This window comes from Lathyrus oleraceus, chromosome 7 (assembly GCF_024323335.1).
Source record: "Lathyrus oleraceus cultivar Zhongwan6 chromosome 7, CAAS_Psat_ZW6_1.0, whole genome shotgun sequence".
NCBI lineage: Eukaryota > Viridiplantae > Streptophyta > Magnoliopsida > Fabales > Fabaceae > Lathyrus > Lathyrus oleraceus.
Genome location: NC_066585.1, coordinates 81,307,445 through 81,322,551, shown reverse-complemented (window position 1 = coordinate 81,322,551; position 15,107 = coordinate 81,307,445). Strand labels below are relative to the sequence as shown.

The window sequence follows — 15,107 nt, the reverse complement described above, 5'->3', positions numbered from 1 at the left end:
GCCCATCCTGATTCAGTTAAGTTGTTGGATATTTTTCCGATTCTGTTAGTTATGGATAGCACCTACAAGACAAACAAATATAGACAACATTTGTTTGAAATTGTTGGCATGACATCAACCGAATTGACTTTTGCTATTGCATTTGCGTATATGGAGTCTGAGCAGACAGAGGATTTTTGTCGGGTATTGGAGAAACTAAAAGAGTTGTTTGTGAAGAAAGATTTGTGTCCCCAAGTGATTTTGACAGATAGAGATCTTGCTTTGATGAAAGCAATTGAAATTGTGTTTCCCATGTCGATTAATTTGCTATGTAGATTTCACATTAACAAAAACGTTGGTGCCAAATGCAAACAACATGTGGTGAATGACCTACAAAAGACGATAGACACATTATGGATTGAAGTTGTTTGGGCTAGTGATGAGGTTGAGTATGGTCAACAGTTGCATCAACTTGAGCAAGCATGTGTTGATTATAGTGGATTTATTAATTATGTGAAAGACACATGGTTGACTCCACATAGACATAGATTTGTTGGAGCATGGATTAATCGAGTGCTACATTTGGGTAACACAATGACTAATCGGTATGTGTTAACCAAAATCATTGGGTTCAGGTACGTATTTTGTATGACAAGTTATTTTATATGACTTAATATTTTAATTATTTCACTTAATATTTTATATGACTTAATATTTTAATTATTTCACTTTATCAGGTTAACATGAAAGAGAGGTTTCCGTTGCCACCGGTCACATTAAATTGGAAGAAGTTTCGTTCTCATACAGCAACGTCTTGGATGTTAGGATTTGCAGGACGTCTACAATATTGGCAATTACTTACGCCTATATTAGCATGAATATGTACTCAAAACATGAATATGTAATGAAAACATGAATTTTATATTATGTCTATTATATTCAATTCTAAAACTTAATACATAAATCAATGTGAACGAGAAATATGCAAGTATGGAACAACTGTGTCACCCCACTTCAAACACCCCCTGTAGAGACATAACTCATCAAACTGACGCCATGCTCTATGATCCTCAAATGGACGCTATATGACATCGGCAGGTGTCAGCTCGTCCAAAATAGATCGTAAATCATCAACCTTCAGGACTCCTTGCCTATAGGACCATCTCATCGCTCGAGGAAGACCACAATTATCAGCTGATTTCCAATTCTCCCCTATTTTTCCAACAGTTGGAAAGTACTCGTGAATCCAGCACTGTTACAAAATAAAAGCATAATAAACAAAATAAATTAAGTTAACATACTTTATAAAATGAATCCAACAGTTAATAAACAAAATTAAATTATATACCTGTAGGAGAGTATGATATCCACCGAGCTGTTTGCAACTGAACATGGACGCATCTCCAAGATATCTGTATAGGGTAACTAGTGCAGCTGCTCCCCAATTATATCCCGAACATCTATCTAAGTTCGTAAACAATAGGAGGTATCGTGCCTCGACAAGTGTAAAGGTCTTGTCGGCAAAAATGGTGGAACCCACCAACATCAACAGATATGCTATGGTCGCATATGCCCAGTTGGAAGCAGCTCTATGCTATACGAATAAATCGTATAACCACTCCAACTCATAATACGAACCCCTACAGCTACGAACATGTGATTGTGCCTCACCCTGTGACACTCCTAAGTAGTCAACAACAAGTTCAACAATTACCTCTTCCGTGACATCCTGAGGACTCCAGAAGACACCCCTGATGGGCAAGTGAAGCAGACATGAGACGTCATCCAAAGTAATGCTCATTTCACCAAACAGCATGTGAAATGAAGATGTCTCTAGATGCCATCTTTCCACAAATGCAGAGACAAGATTTGTGTCTATCTTGTTCAGACTAGTTCTCTGAAGTGAAGATAAACCAGATCTAGATACCCAACTCTCCACCTGTTGTGGAAGAGCTAATGAAACCCTAGATGTCAGCTTTAGTCCATGTCCAGCAACCTTTAACTCTTTCTTTGGACCTCTTTCCTAAAAACAATTAAAACACATATTAGGAAACACAATATAAAATATTCAAATATTATTCATTTTCAAATATATCCAGTTTATTTAGCTCACCAAACCATAAATGGCGAACAACATGATGCCCGTACTTCACCAAAAGAGACGTATCGTACGGCCCTCCTGGATATCTAGCCGACTCTGCTGCAGATGAAGATGTGCCCCGGTCTAAACTGCAGTCTGGAATCCTACCATTTGCACCTCGTCTTCGAACCAATACAAAAGAATATTATAAAAATAATTAAAAATTAAAAAAAAAATTTAATTAAAAAAAAAAAAAAACGCACCAGAACACTTCAAAGAAGAGTTCCGGTGTGGAGAAAAACAAGGTTGACTACCGGAACACTTCTTAAAAGAGCTCCGGTTTAGTTCATCCAAACCGAAAGTCTTTAAGAAAGAGTTCTGGTACATAGCCAACCAAACCGGAAGACTTCCTAAAAGACTTCCGGTTCAATGCCCCAAAAATGCAGCAAACCGGAAGACTTTGGATAAGTGTTTCAGTATACAATTTGTGAACCGGAAGACTTACTCTTAGTATTCCGGTTTATAATGCCAAAAAATGCCAAAATTTCTCTTCCGGAAGTCTTCAAGCGCAAATGGAAAAAACTTCCATTTCTGAAAAATATATCCTTTTTATATGAGGGTATTTTGGTTAAAAAAATTATTTATAGGGGTATGGGTACAATTGTAGGGGTACGAGGTAAAGTTTTCTCCCCACACGTTTGCAGTAGCGAATGAGCCTTTGCTTTGAGGCCCATGTCTAGATTTTGTTTCGCACCCCTTAGTGCTGCAACGCTAAGGCCCATTCCCCCTTTTGGGATTGTGCTTTTGTCTTGCTTTATTGTTTGTTTAGAAATAAGATTTTGATTTAGAATTTGATTAGGATCTTGAATCTTAATTAGTTTAATTAGGTTTATTAGATTTTAGGATTAATATAGTTATTAGAATTTAATTAGAATTATATTTTAATCTTGATTAGTTTAATAGTATTTTTTAGAAATATTAATTCTTTAGTTTAATTAGATTTTATAAAAATTATAATTAATTAGATAATCTTTTAGAATATTAGAATATTATGATAGATTACATTTAATTGATTTTAATTAGAATTTTCATGATTATAAATTAATTCAATATCAATTGTGAATAATGACCATTTTGCTCTTAGGGGTTTATTTTGTTGTTTTGACCATATAAATGCATGCTCCTTTAGGACTAATCTTTGACTTAGAATATTAGATAGTTTTAATCAAGTTTTTCATTGAAGTATTTGATTAACATAACATGCTCCCTTAGGAATATCTTGTGAATAATTATAACCCTTATATTAGGCTAACCAATCATTTTTCAAGTTAATCCAAACGCTCAATTCAAATTGATCAAAAGCAAATTTGATTAACTAAATCCTTTGATCTTGTATAATCCCACAATCTATTCAAGTGATTAAAATACCATCTATCACTTGATAAGACTCTTTCTGTGAGTTGTGGATCTCAAGGCCTCAAGTTCAGACTCTCAATCAAGGCATCCCAGTCATATCAAGTAGTGGATCATACAAGGCACATCAAAGGTGGTTCTTTGAGAGCTTGTTAATCAAGGTTAAAATTGTGTGGCATGAGCCTTAAGTAATAGAGAAGGGATGAGAGTGGAGAATTCGTATCCTCATTCTGAATATCTTTGGATATATGAAGAATGGCCCAGTTGCTCATCGTATTCATCTCTACTCATAGACTTTAGCATAATTTAAATCATATGATTGTCAAGTCTCTCTCCAGCAAGTAACATTAACTCAAGGAGTAGCAAAGATTCTTCTCCAACAACTTGAAATCCATGATAAGAATCACATGTCACGGGCCTTAAGTAGTAAAGAATGAATGAGGGTGGAGAATTCATATCCTCATTCTGAATATCTTTGGGTATGGGACGAATAGCCCAGCTACTCATCGTATTCACCTTTACTCATAGACTTTAGTGTGGTCCGTATCCATTAACTGCAAAGTCTTCTTCATCTTCTATCATCAATCATATCTTTCGCCTCGATCATCTTACTGTCAGCCTCAATGGGATGAATTATGAAAGCTCTGACTTTCTCATTACACAATGAGAATACGAGGAGAATTCAGATTCTCCGCGGGCTACCTTATTTATTAATCCTTCATTATTCATTCATCAATCAATACCATATTTTTGAGATCAAATATCATTTTCCTTGGATTCCATGCACATCTTTTTAGGACGACCTAATCGAAGTTCGCCCTGTGAACCAAGAGTTGTTTGGCTTATTGCCAAACACTTAACTCCTTTGTTTTTTATTATTTAAATACAGTGATACCATGCCTTAGGCCCCTAACTTGTTGGTTTATCTTTACTCTTTGGTTCAAAGCTTATTCCATCATGGATCCTAGATATCGTTCTTCTTTGATTTCAAATTAATTGTTCCCCTACAGTGATATATTATTCCTTGTACCAATCAATAGTTTCCTTTGGGTTCCATACTAAACCTTTTAGGATATTTGTCCACCTTTATATAAAGAGTTGCTTGGCTTATTGCCAGACATTTAATTCCCTATGTTTCCAGCCATTTCAATATAGTGATATCATGTCTTAGCCCCCTCACTTGCCAGTTTGTTTGTTTACTCTTTGATCCAAAGTTCATTTGCCTTTATGGTTTCTCATGCTACCATTATCGTTTGGTACAAGTTATGTTCATCACTTCAATCGTACCCTTTTAGTTGTGTTTGTCTTGTTAGTCCTTGTTACTTATACAAACACATATTTGTTCTCTCTCTCTTTCCTTTTATGGTTCCACGAACTACGAATGCTCTAACTCTCTCATTGCACATTGAGAATACGTATGCACGAGGATGCGAATCCTTGGTGGGCATAATCCTATTTATTCCTCCTGCCTTAGGGCATCTTCCTATTCATCTCCATGATACATTCATAAACTACTACCTTCATTCACTCCATGTGATATACCGTTTATCTTTGAGCCAAATATATTATCCTTTTGCGCTCCATCTTGTGTCTGCTTGTGAACCAAGAGTTGTTTGGATTATTGCCAAACACCTAGTTCTCTCTTATTTTCGGTTATTCCAACATAGTGATGCCATGCATTGGGCCCATCACTTGTTGGTTCATACCAGTTTTACTCTTCGATTCAATTTTCACCCCTTGTTGGAGTTCAAAGCACCATCGCGTCAGAGTTATTCTTTGGTACGTTTTATGCGAATTCTTGCTTACATTATTAAATTATGCTGCTTCTAAACATATCATCCACCACCGCTCGTCTCAATTTTGCGATTAAAAAACGTTTATCGAGATCGAACTTGAACTTAAGAATACGCCATACGCGAGCTTCGATGCGGATTCATGATGTAGAATTTGTGAAAAAACGATTAATGGATCCAGATTTAGGGAGAGAAATTGGCAAGGATGTGTGTTGACTGCTGCTCGTTTTGGAAGAATTCTGGAGAAGGTTGAGAATGAGAGGAGACGAGTGGGAAAAGAGGAAATGGTCTTATTTTGGAAGAGTTACGCCCTTTTTGTTCATCATTCTGGGCTTTTGAAACAACACAGGTTCATGGTGATTCGCTATACACCCTATGTTTCCACGCGTTACACCCATCCTATTCCATGGTGCACCTCGCTGGGTTGAGCAACAACAAATAACTTGACTTTGGGCTTCCGTTGACCAAGCCCATGCAAATTTACTACTCTACGCCACCCTCTGGTTCACTAACCACGCCCTTGCGCTTCTTTTTTTATTTTATTTCTTATTTTGTTTGTTTTGTAATGTTTTTCTTATTCTTTTATTTTCTTTATAATAATCATTTTTACATTTCACATTTTGTGTTTAAAAACAAGAAATAAAAACAATGATAAACCATTAGTTAGAAAATAATACTTAGTTTTTATGATGAATTTCAATTAAAACCATTTGTTCATTCTAATTTTAGATTAAATTCTTTAGAATTAGTATGCTTGTAAATATTTAATTTCTCTTTGAATTTAATTCACAAAATCCTTGTGCCTGACTTACAATTGGATTTCCCCCTGTTTGATAAAGTTGATCAAAGTCTTCTTTGATCAACTAAGTTCTTTGACATGTGCATATTCCCTCAGTCTAGTCAAGTGATCAGAAGCCTCTTGGTCACTTGATAAGACTAGTCTCATGTACTGGAGCTGCATTGGATCTTTCAAGATGAACAACTCAATATCTCACATTCAAGTCAATGCAAGTCAGACAGAACACTGCAGACAGACTGGACACTGGACTATAGTTCAAGCATAACAAAGGTTCCTCTTTAACACTTGACAATTACAATTCAAACTGTGCACCACGAGCCTTAAGTAGTAGAGAAGGAGTGAGAGATAGAATTCTTATCCTCATTCTGAATATCCTTGGGTACGGGACGAATGACCCAGTTGCTCAGAGTATTCACCTTCACTAATAGATTTTAGTGCAATTCAAATCAAACAACTGTCAAGTCTTATTCCCCACAAACAACGTCTCGACACTGCAACAATCTCCATCAATAATACACTTCTATTTGGACCACACACTACATTCTTTGGACTTCCATACATTTTTTTTTGGGTTAAGCACCTCATGTCAAATACCCATCTCTGAACAAACTCCTCTCATGCATGTTTGCCTTGCCAGACCCTGTGCTTAAACAAACCTTCCTCTCTTACTTGTTTGTCTTATCAGACTCCGTGCTTAGACAAACTATTCTCTTGCTTGTTTGTCTTGTCAGACCCCGCGCCTAGACAAACTCATCTCATGCATGTTTGCCTTGTCATACCGTTTAAGCAAACCTTCTTTTCTTGCTTATTTGTCTTGTCAGACCACATGCTTAGACAAACTTTTCTCATGCATGTTTGCCTTGTCAGACTCGATGCTTAGGAAATCACCTCTTTCTTTTTTCATTGACTAATCACCATCTATTGGTTAATGCCATACTCACTTGCTCTCTTTGACTAATCACCATCTATTGGTTAATGCCACACTCATTTGCTCTCTTTGGCTAATCACCATCTATTGGTTAACGCCACACTCTTTCAATACAAACAACACTTTTTATTCAAGCAATTTTCTTCTCCTTTTTGCAATCTAATCAACTCTTTCCTTTTTTTCGTTTCTACCCTTAGTTCCACGAACTACGAAATTCTAATTTTCTCATTGCACTATGAGGATACGTAGGCACAAGGGTTCAAATCTTTGGCGAATATATTAAACTTTATTTTTCCTTTCGCAAGTAATCTTTAGATATAACACTCATTCGAGTAAAGAACAATCAAAATGATTCTCGTTGAGTACAACGGATGTGAGAGGTGTTGTCAGTTTTTAATTGTTTTTCACAACCTCTCTACCAAATAGTATACATGGATTGTCTTGTATTTTTAGCTCACAAAAGACTTGAACTTTTAGTATATCTAACCCAAGAGAGGGGAAATAAATAATCTAAGGGTAATGCTAACTTGTGTCATAGGGACACAAAATAAGAACTAAAGAAAGTAATTTTGTATTGGAAATTGTGAATTGATTTTGATAAAGATATAAAAGTAATTTTATTATTAGTTTTTTCAATACAAACTTTCTACAAATGTGTGTCTTATCTTGTGCCCCTAGAGCACAAGTTAGCATTACCCATAATCTAAATATCGTAAGAACAGAAGTTCATGTGTATAGAGCAAAAGAGTAAAAACATGTTTCGAGAAAGAGAAAGAAACTACAATGAAAGAGACACATGCATAATTGTGAATTGTGATACACATATATTGCAACCTAAATCTTCACTTCTATTATCTGCACCAAACCCTCTCATTCATTTCTTTTCGATTCTACATATACAATATCATCACTATATATAGCACAGACTTTAAGATAAGTATGTATACATGCCCTTACATATTATATTCTATGTTGCAAGCAACAGCATTTTCAAAATTGACTTCAGTTTATGTTATTCCTATCTTGCTCTTGAAAGTTGTATAGCTTCTTGATCAAGAGTTGATTCATCACTCCAAGGAAATTGATGAGTCATGAGTGACAATTCTATTTCTTGATTTCTAGCCTCTTCGAGTTGTTTCCAGTCCGCCCATCGATCTGCTAATCCGACTCCCTGCAACATTTTTACGACCTCGGACATCGTCGGACGATCCTCCGGGTAGCATTGGGTGCAAAGTAATGCGACTTGAAGAATGGTTTCGACTTCTTTCGGATCATACGTGTCCAAATTGTTATCCACTATGTCCTCCAGCCTATTTTCTCTTAATAGATTTTTTACCTGTTTCATATAAATGCAAATATATAAATACGAGTCGTCTACGCGTGATTACATAAAGTCTATGAATGAACACTAAGAAATGTTATGTTACTTGACAATCAAGTAATTAATGGACGAAGAAGATAGGACACTTACATGATCAATGAGAAGTACGTCTTCCTCCTCTTCGAGCCGAGAGAGGTCAATAGCACGCTGACCAGTGATAAGTTCGAGAAGTGTTATGCCGTATCCAAAAACATCTGTTTTCTCAGATGATTTTCCAGTTGACAAATATTCCGGGGCAATATGACCCATTGTACCACGCACTTGAGTGGTAACATGAGTCATCCGTGCATCAACCAGTTTGGCTAATCCAAAATCACCGAGAACAGGTTCAAACTCGTCATCTAGAAGGATATTTGCAGCCTTTAGATCACGGTGAATTATCTTCGGATTGCATTGCTCGTGTAGATATTCCAAACCGTGTGCAGTACCGAAAGCCACACGCTTTCTTTTTGCCCAATCTAAGCCTTTCTCATCAGATTTCAAATCTACAACCATCATAGAGAAATCAAAAATATTACGCAACGAGCCCGAAGCTCAGAAACAAATAAATCAAAGAACGAAACGACTTATATAAGTTTTACTACCTCTTAATTGATACGCTACACTTAGATTCTCCATGAAAGGATATACAAGGATTCTTTCAGTTGAGCTTGAAAAGAATCCAATTAGTCTTAGAAGGTTTCTATGAACTGCAACACTAATGAGATCAACTTCTCTCTCAAATGCAGCCTCTCCACCAGCATTATGATAATCAGTGAGACGTTTCACCGCGACTTTTGTGTTATCCGAGAGAATTCCTTTGTACACTTTTCCAAAGCCACCTTGGCCAATTACACAGCTTTCGCTGAAATTTTTAGTCGCAAGTTGGAGTTCGCGCAAAGAAAACTTTCTTAATTGGCCAAAATAAACTTTGCTCTCATCTTCACCTGTACAAATATAATTTTCATACGAAATCAACTTCCGTGCTCGCTAAACCTATTAGAAAATGTTCTCTCAAACAGACGAAAGAAAAACTTACCTAAAACATCTACAAAGACATCATTTTTGTGTCTATCCTTTTGATGGTGTCTATACGTAAAGATGGCCCCGAGAATCAGAAGTGCAAATGCACCACAGCTCGCATATCGCACGACTTTTGCCAATTTTGATTTGCCCGTTGAATCTGCATAATGAAAGAGGCAAACTTTAGGTACCTGCTAGATAACAGTTTTTCTATCATATACTTTATTTTTTCCGAGTTGAACAAACAAACCTGGACGATCAGATTTAGAAACACAAGACTGCTCGAAGCGAGAGCCGCAACCAAGGCGCGTATCCGAAAAACTGAAAATAAATAAGAAATCTATAAATTACGAGAATACAGTATTATTTATCACTAAATGAAAACATCATATATATGTAAGTATTAATACTTAAACATCGGAACCGAAAAGAGTTGTGTTGGGATAGTTCCGGTAAGATCATTAGACGAAAGATCCCTGTCAAAAGAAAAACAAAAAATCAATTATAGAATTCTTGAGATATGCCATAGAAAAGCACTTAAGAAATGGAAAGTGAAGGCTTACACATTGTTGAGATTAGATAGTTGAGCCCATGTAGTTGGTATCAAACCATTGAAATTATTGTTAGCAAGATTTAGATATTGTAGGTATGTCAAGTTGGCAATGTAATCGGGCAAGGGGCCTGAAAGATTGTTGTTCTGCAATTCTCTGCATCACCAAGATTATAGTTAAAGACTGTTCGAGAAAGTTTATGGATACAACTTATGGAAACGGCTTACGACATGTCCATAAGTTGTTTTCAACTTATCTTCACAAGCTCTTCATGATAGCTTATGCAAACAAGTTATAGATTATGTGAAAACAATTTGACTTTATTTTATCTTTAACTAAAGAAAGAGCTTATATAAGTACTTATATGATAAGCATGTGTACTATAAGCACTTAATTAAGCTGCTTATCCAAACAAGAGCTACTTAAATGACGATAGTTCATTAGCTAGATAAGCTGAAAATCATATTAATATCAACAAATTTTCACGATGAGACTTACAAGTTAACCAAATATTTCAATCTGGTAACCGAGGGAGAAAGTGTTCCAGAAAATCCAATTGAAGCCAGAGTCCTGAAAATCGATTCGCTAAAAAGTTTGAGAAATCAAAGAGAAAAAGTTGTAGATTATGAAAATAATCGTAAGAAATTTTTTATACTTACAGAGATATGACATGTCCATTTCTACAAGTTACATGTGACCAACTGAAACAAGGGCTCACTAAATGACTATCCCAATCTTTTATTTGATTATTTGAATCATTGAGACTATTCAAAAGATCAAGCAGAGCTTCACCTGAATCATCAAGAGTGTTGAGATACATCATGGTAATAAATAATCTATGGTTTTTCCAAGATTTTAAAACATATGCAACAAAACGGTATCAGAAAGTGCAGATACCAATACTCTTAAATTAATCACCGTTTTTATGATAAAAAAACAAATTGTGGTTAATTCATACCGCGACGAATGCAATCGGTGTTGAACACCTGTATCAAATGACCAAAATCGCGAAAGCCTTGGGTTCTTTAAACAGTTTTTTTCAAACATTCATTGATAGCTTAAAATTCATTCCACAGTAACACAAGGAATCAAAATTGAATTCAAAGAATACATACATATTTCTTAGTTTTGAGTAAGAATAAGCACACACCTTCTATATCAGGATCTTTGATTGAAGAACTAAGTTTCAAGACAACTATGAATATGAACCACCTCATAAATATTCTGAAAGCAACCTTGCTAGAAGAATTTGGGGACAACATGAAAACCACTTTGATATTCAATGAAAACAAACCTAAGCAATCCCTTCATGAAGTAAAATCAAAAAAAAAATTTTTTTTTAGTAATATTGCAAAATAGTCCTTCTATTGTAGCTTATTATAAAATGATGACATGCATGTATTTTTTGATGATATATGAAGGGAAAAAAACTTACTAGTTTGGGGAACATGAAGAATGATAGAGTTGAAGGGAGAGAGGGATGAGATGAGACTTTATTGTTGTGAGAAAGATGAATGTCAAATGAGTTGAGTGGCAAAGGAGGGAGGGACCCACATGGCATTGAGAAAGAGGGCTAAAAAGGGTAAACTTTTTAGAAATAACATGAAGAAAGGTAAAAAATGTGTGAAGAAGAAGAGGAAAAAAAGGAATATACTAAGAGAGCAATGAGAAAGAATGTGATGGTGGGAAGAGAATGAGAATCCCACTAAGTTGGGATTTTGCTTTGTTGATACTAATAGGCTTCTTCATCACCCTTTTATCTCTCTATTTCAATTCTATTTTGACAGGGATTTAGATGCAAATCTTTTCAAATATTTAGATTCATTTATAGAGTTGGTATATATTTTTTTTAAACATTATCATTATTATTATTATTTATTTATTATAAGTAGAAAAATAACAATAATTATTAAAATTCACATATTTAAATACGAGGATTTAGATTCAAATTCGTGAAAATGTCTATCTATTAATATCGATAAGTGTTGATTGATTTAAAAAAATTAAAATTTTAAAGGTATTATCTAATAGCCACCATCTTAAAATTGAATTTATACAAGTACTTATAAATTTGAGTATCTAATTAAGTTGATTTTGATTTATCAATAATTAATTTAAAATTTTATATTTTTGCTTAAATTCGACTTGTTGTTCGTCGAATCATAAAATTCTAAATTTAAATTAATTACTAAAAAGGTAAATAAAAAAATTAATATTATTTTTTTAAGATAATAAGACAAAAAATTTACTTATTCATAGACATTGCATATACGTGTGTTTAAATTCACGATATTTCATTTATTTATATTTTAAATGGTGAAATTTCATCTACTATTTAACAAAAAAATATTATAATAAAAATATATTTGTCTAAATAATAGGCACAATGATAAATAAATATAATAAATGGTTTAGATTTATGTATAAAATAAATAAATGTTGTTCTAAGAGATTGAACCCTAAAATCAACAATTTACTCATATTTATTTTTAAGTTTAAAATCAACTTTTTTATTAAAAAATTAAATTCAAATAATTAATAATTGTATAGAATTTCAATTTATTAGTTTCTCTATATTTTTAAAGCAACTAAAAATGTCCTAACTAGAAAACAAGTATAGGATAAGAGTTTGAACTTATAACCTTAAAATACAAAATTCAAATCATTTAAAAACAATTTTAAAATAGTTAAAAATTCTATTTTAGTTAATAATATTTTTCCTCCACGTTTTCTTTTATAAAAAAAAAAGTCCAAGCAAATATCTCATTCTCTCATGTTTATGCTGAACTGTGGCACAAATGAAGCTTCCACTAAAAATGATTTGATTATATATTCTCCTGTTCCTTGACAGTGCCTCATCCATTTCTTTATATATATTTTTAAAGGAAAAGAAGAAAGGAACCACTTTAGCTACATTTTAAAAGGCTCCATTAGTAATAATAGAGAATTTTTTTGGACCGTGTGGTAGTGGGAAAGAAAAGGAGGAGACTAAGTAAAGTTTTAATTAAGATAAGGAATTATGGATAATTATGGTATCATCACACACAAACAACAATGGTGGAGTGAGATTGTGACATTTGTAAGAAATCAATTTGAGGCAAGATTCACATGTTACTAAGAGTTAATTGGTTAAAATTTTCAATTGTATCATATGAGAATCAAAGAATAAAACTATGTGCAGGAAGATGAGTTTGTGAGTCGATAGAGGAAAGTGTTAAGGTTTTAAATATGATAAATTTTGAATATAAATAAAAAATAAAATAAAATTTTAATCGGTTTTGTTACTTTTGATAGTTGTAGTGGGATTTGAGAAATAAGTAACCATTGAGCATTTGGCATGGGGTGTGTGGTTGGATTTTTAGGGACACAACACTAAGTTGAAGGGTGTACTATTGTTTATTATTGTTGTACTTCCCTTAAATAAGAAAATCCAAAGTACTAAAATGGTTATTTGTTATTATAATTTTGAAAAATATAAATCAAAAGAGGGGTATACCAAAGATTTTTTCTTTTCTTTGTGTGCCTTTTGGGTGGGGCTATGGGGGAAAAAGAAGATTGATTTTTTTGGTAAAATGGGATAGGATATGGTGGCCAAAAAGGAAAAGGAAGCTAGAAATGAGTTAGAATGGGGAAGGCAACTTCAAAGTCTATAATAGGGCACTTTGTTGAGGGGGAAATGATTTCATGGGGTGGGGTGTGGGAGAAAAGGAGTGTATGGGAATTACGTAATGGGAATGAATTGTTAGCAAGTTGCAACTACTATAAGTGCTATTGTGTTCTTTTTCTATATCGAAAATTTTCACTTTATTTCTTTTTTGTGGAAAATGTTTATTATCATGAGACAAGTTTGATAAGAAACACTACTTTTTTACGCCATAGCATATCACATTTATAAGTTTTTTCTTCTTCTTCTTTTTAGATAAAACTAGAAGTATATAGACATTGTTATGATTTGATCACATTCCAACTATTCTAATGATTAAGTAGGGTCTTTTTTGCTCTTTTTTAAGATTAGATAAATTAATAGTATATAGACGTTGTTATGATTTGATGTCATTTTAATCATGTTAATGATCAAGTAGGATTTTTTTTCTTCAAGTACTCTTGATAATGATGAATTTTAAGAAGAATTTTTGAAGCGATTATCAAACTTTGTCCGATAATATGGAGAGTGTATTTGTAAATACTGAAACAATCATCTTAGACGACTATAAGTTAGAAGTTCAAATTTTTGAAATATTATGTACTTGAGACGGGTGGTCTGTCTTTTATAGTAAATTTCTAGGAATTTACGGTTCTAAAATGTGTGCAAGTCACAATTGTCTCGAATGAAAAATGTTAGAAGATCTTGTAAAGTACAATCTATCAGTCTTGAAGAATCTGTCATCTTTGATCAAGTGTAGGTTCATCTCAAAGTTCTAAAGTATTGGAATTTTCTTCGGGGACAACTACCCCAGATGAATGACATATGTGAATCTAAATGTCCATTTGATTCGACAACCCATGAATGCTTGAGTAGCGCTCTAGTACAATACTAGGGCGTAACCATTCTATGGACCCACATTTCTTGATTCATTCTCCATGTATGGATGGCATCAATGTCTCAAAGAACCATCAGATACATTTAATGATTGAATTCAGGCTATGGTGCTCATAGGTTATCATTCGAATAATGCATACAAATTGTATTTGCCAAATGATGATAAGCTAGTGATTAGTAGGGGTGTTCTGGTGGACGAAAGCAAAGGGTGGAATTGGACTTAGGGTCACTTCGACATGAGCAAGATACAATCACAACTACGCTTGAAGAAGACCAACATACTAAAGCCATAACCACTTAAAATTAAGAACCACTTGAGCATAAGGTTAAAAGATATGATAGAACAAGAACTGAGTCGACAAGGATAGATGGATATGATAGATTTGCAGATCAAGAAATCGATGTAGATGGTGAATTCATAGGAGAAGTGATGATGATGGCTGATCATAACCAATTGGTTTGGATCAAGCCATGAATGATTTAATTTGGTTGGCAGCCATGCAAGAAGAACTCAGAGCAATCGAGAAGAACAAGACCTAGGAGCTTGTAGAAAATTCAATCAAGAAGCCAATTGATGTGAAGTAGGTATGCAAGTTGAAACTAAGGCCAAATGGTTAAATTTCCAAGCATAAGACAAGACT

General features: G+C 34.0%; 1 protein-coding gene across 1 annotated transcript; it reads right to left on the bottom strand.

Annotated features, from left to right (window-relative positions):
• Positions 1–7,771: 7,771 nt before the first annotated feature.
• Positions 7,772–11,652, bottom strand: LOC127105534 (probable LRR receptor-like serine/threonine-protein kinase At5g63710). Its single transcript, XM_051042719.1, has 11 exons — positions 11,362–11,652; positions 11,077–11,231; positions 10,586–10,718; positions 10,425–10,496; positions 9,939–10,082; positions 9,786–9,851; positions 9,626–9,696; positions 9,392–9,535; positions 8,958–9,299; positions 8,464–8,858; positions 7,772–8,328 (listed from the first exon to the last, which is right to left on the bottom strand). The coding sequence occupies exons 2-11, from the start codon at positions 11,186–11,188 to the stop codon at positions 8,011–8,013; spliced, it is 1,797 nt and encodes a 598-aa protein (XP_050898676.1). The 5' UTR covers positions 11,189–11,231; positions 11,362–11,652; the 3' UTR covers positions 7,772–8,010.
• Positions 11,653–15,107: the final 3,455 nt, after the last annotated feature.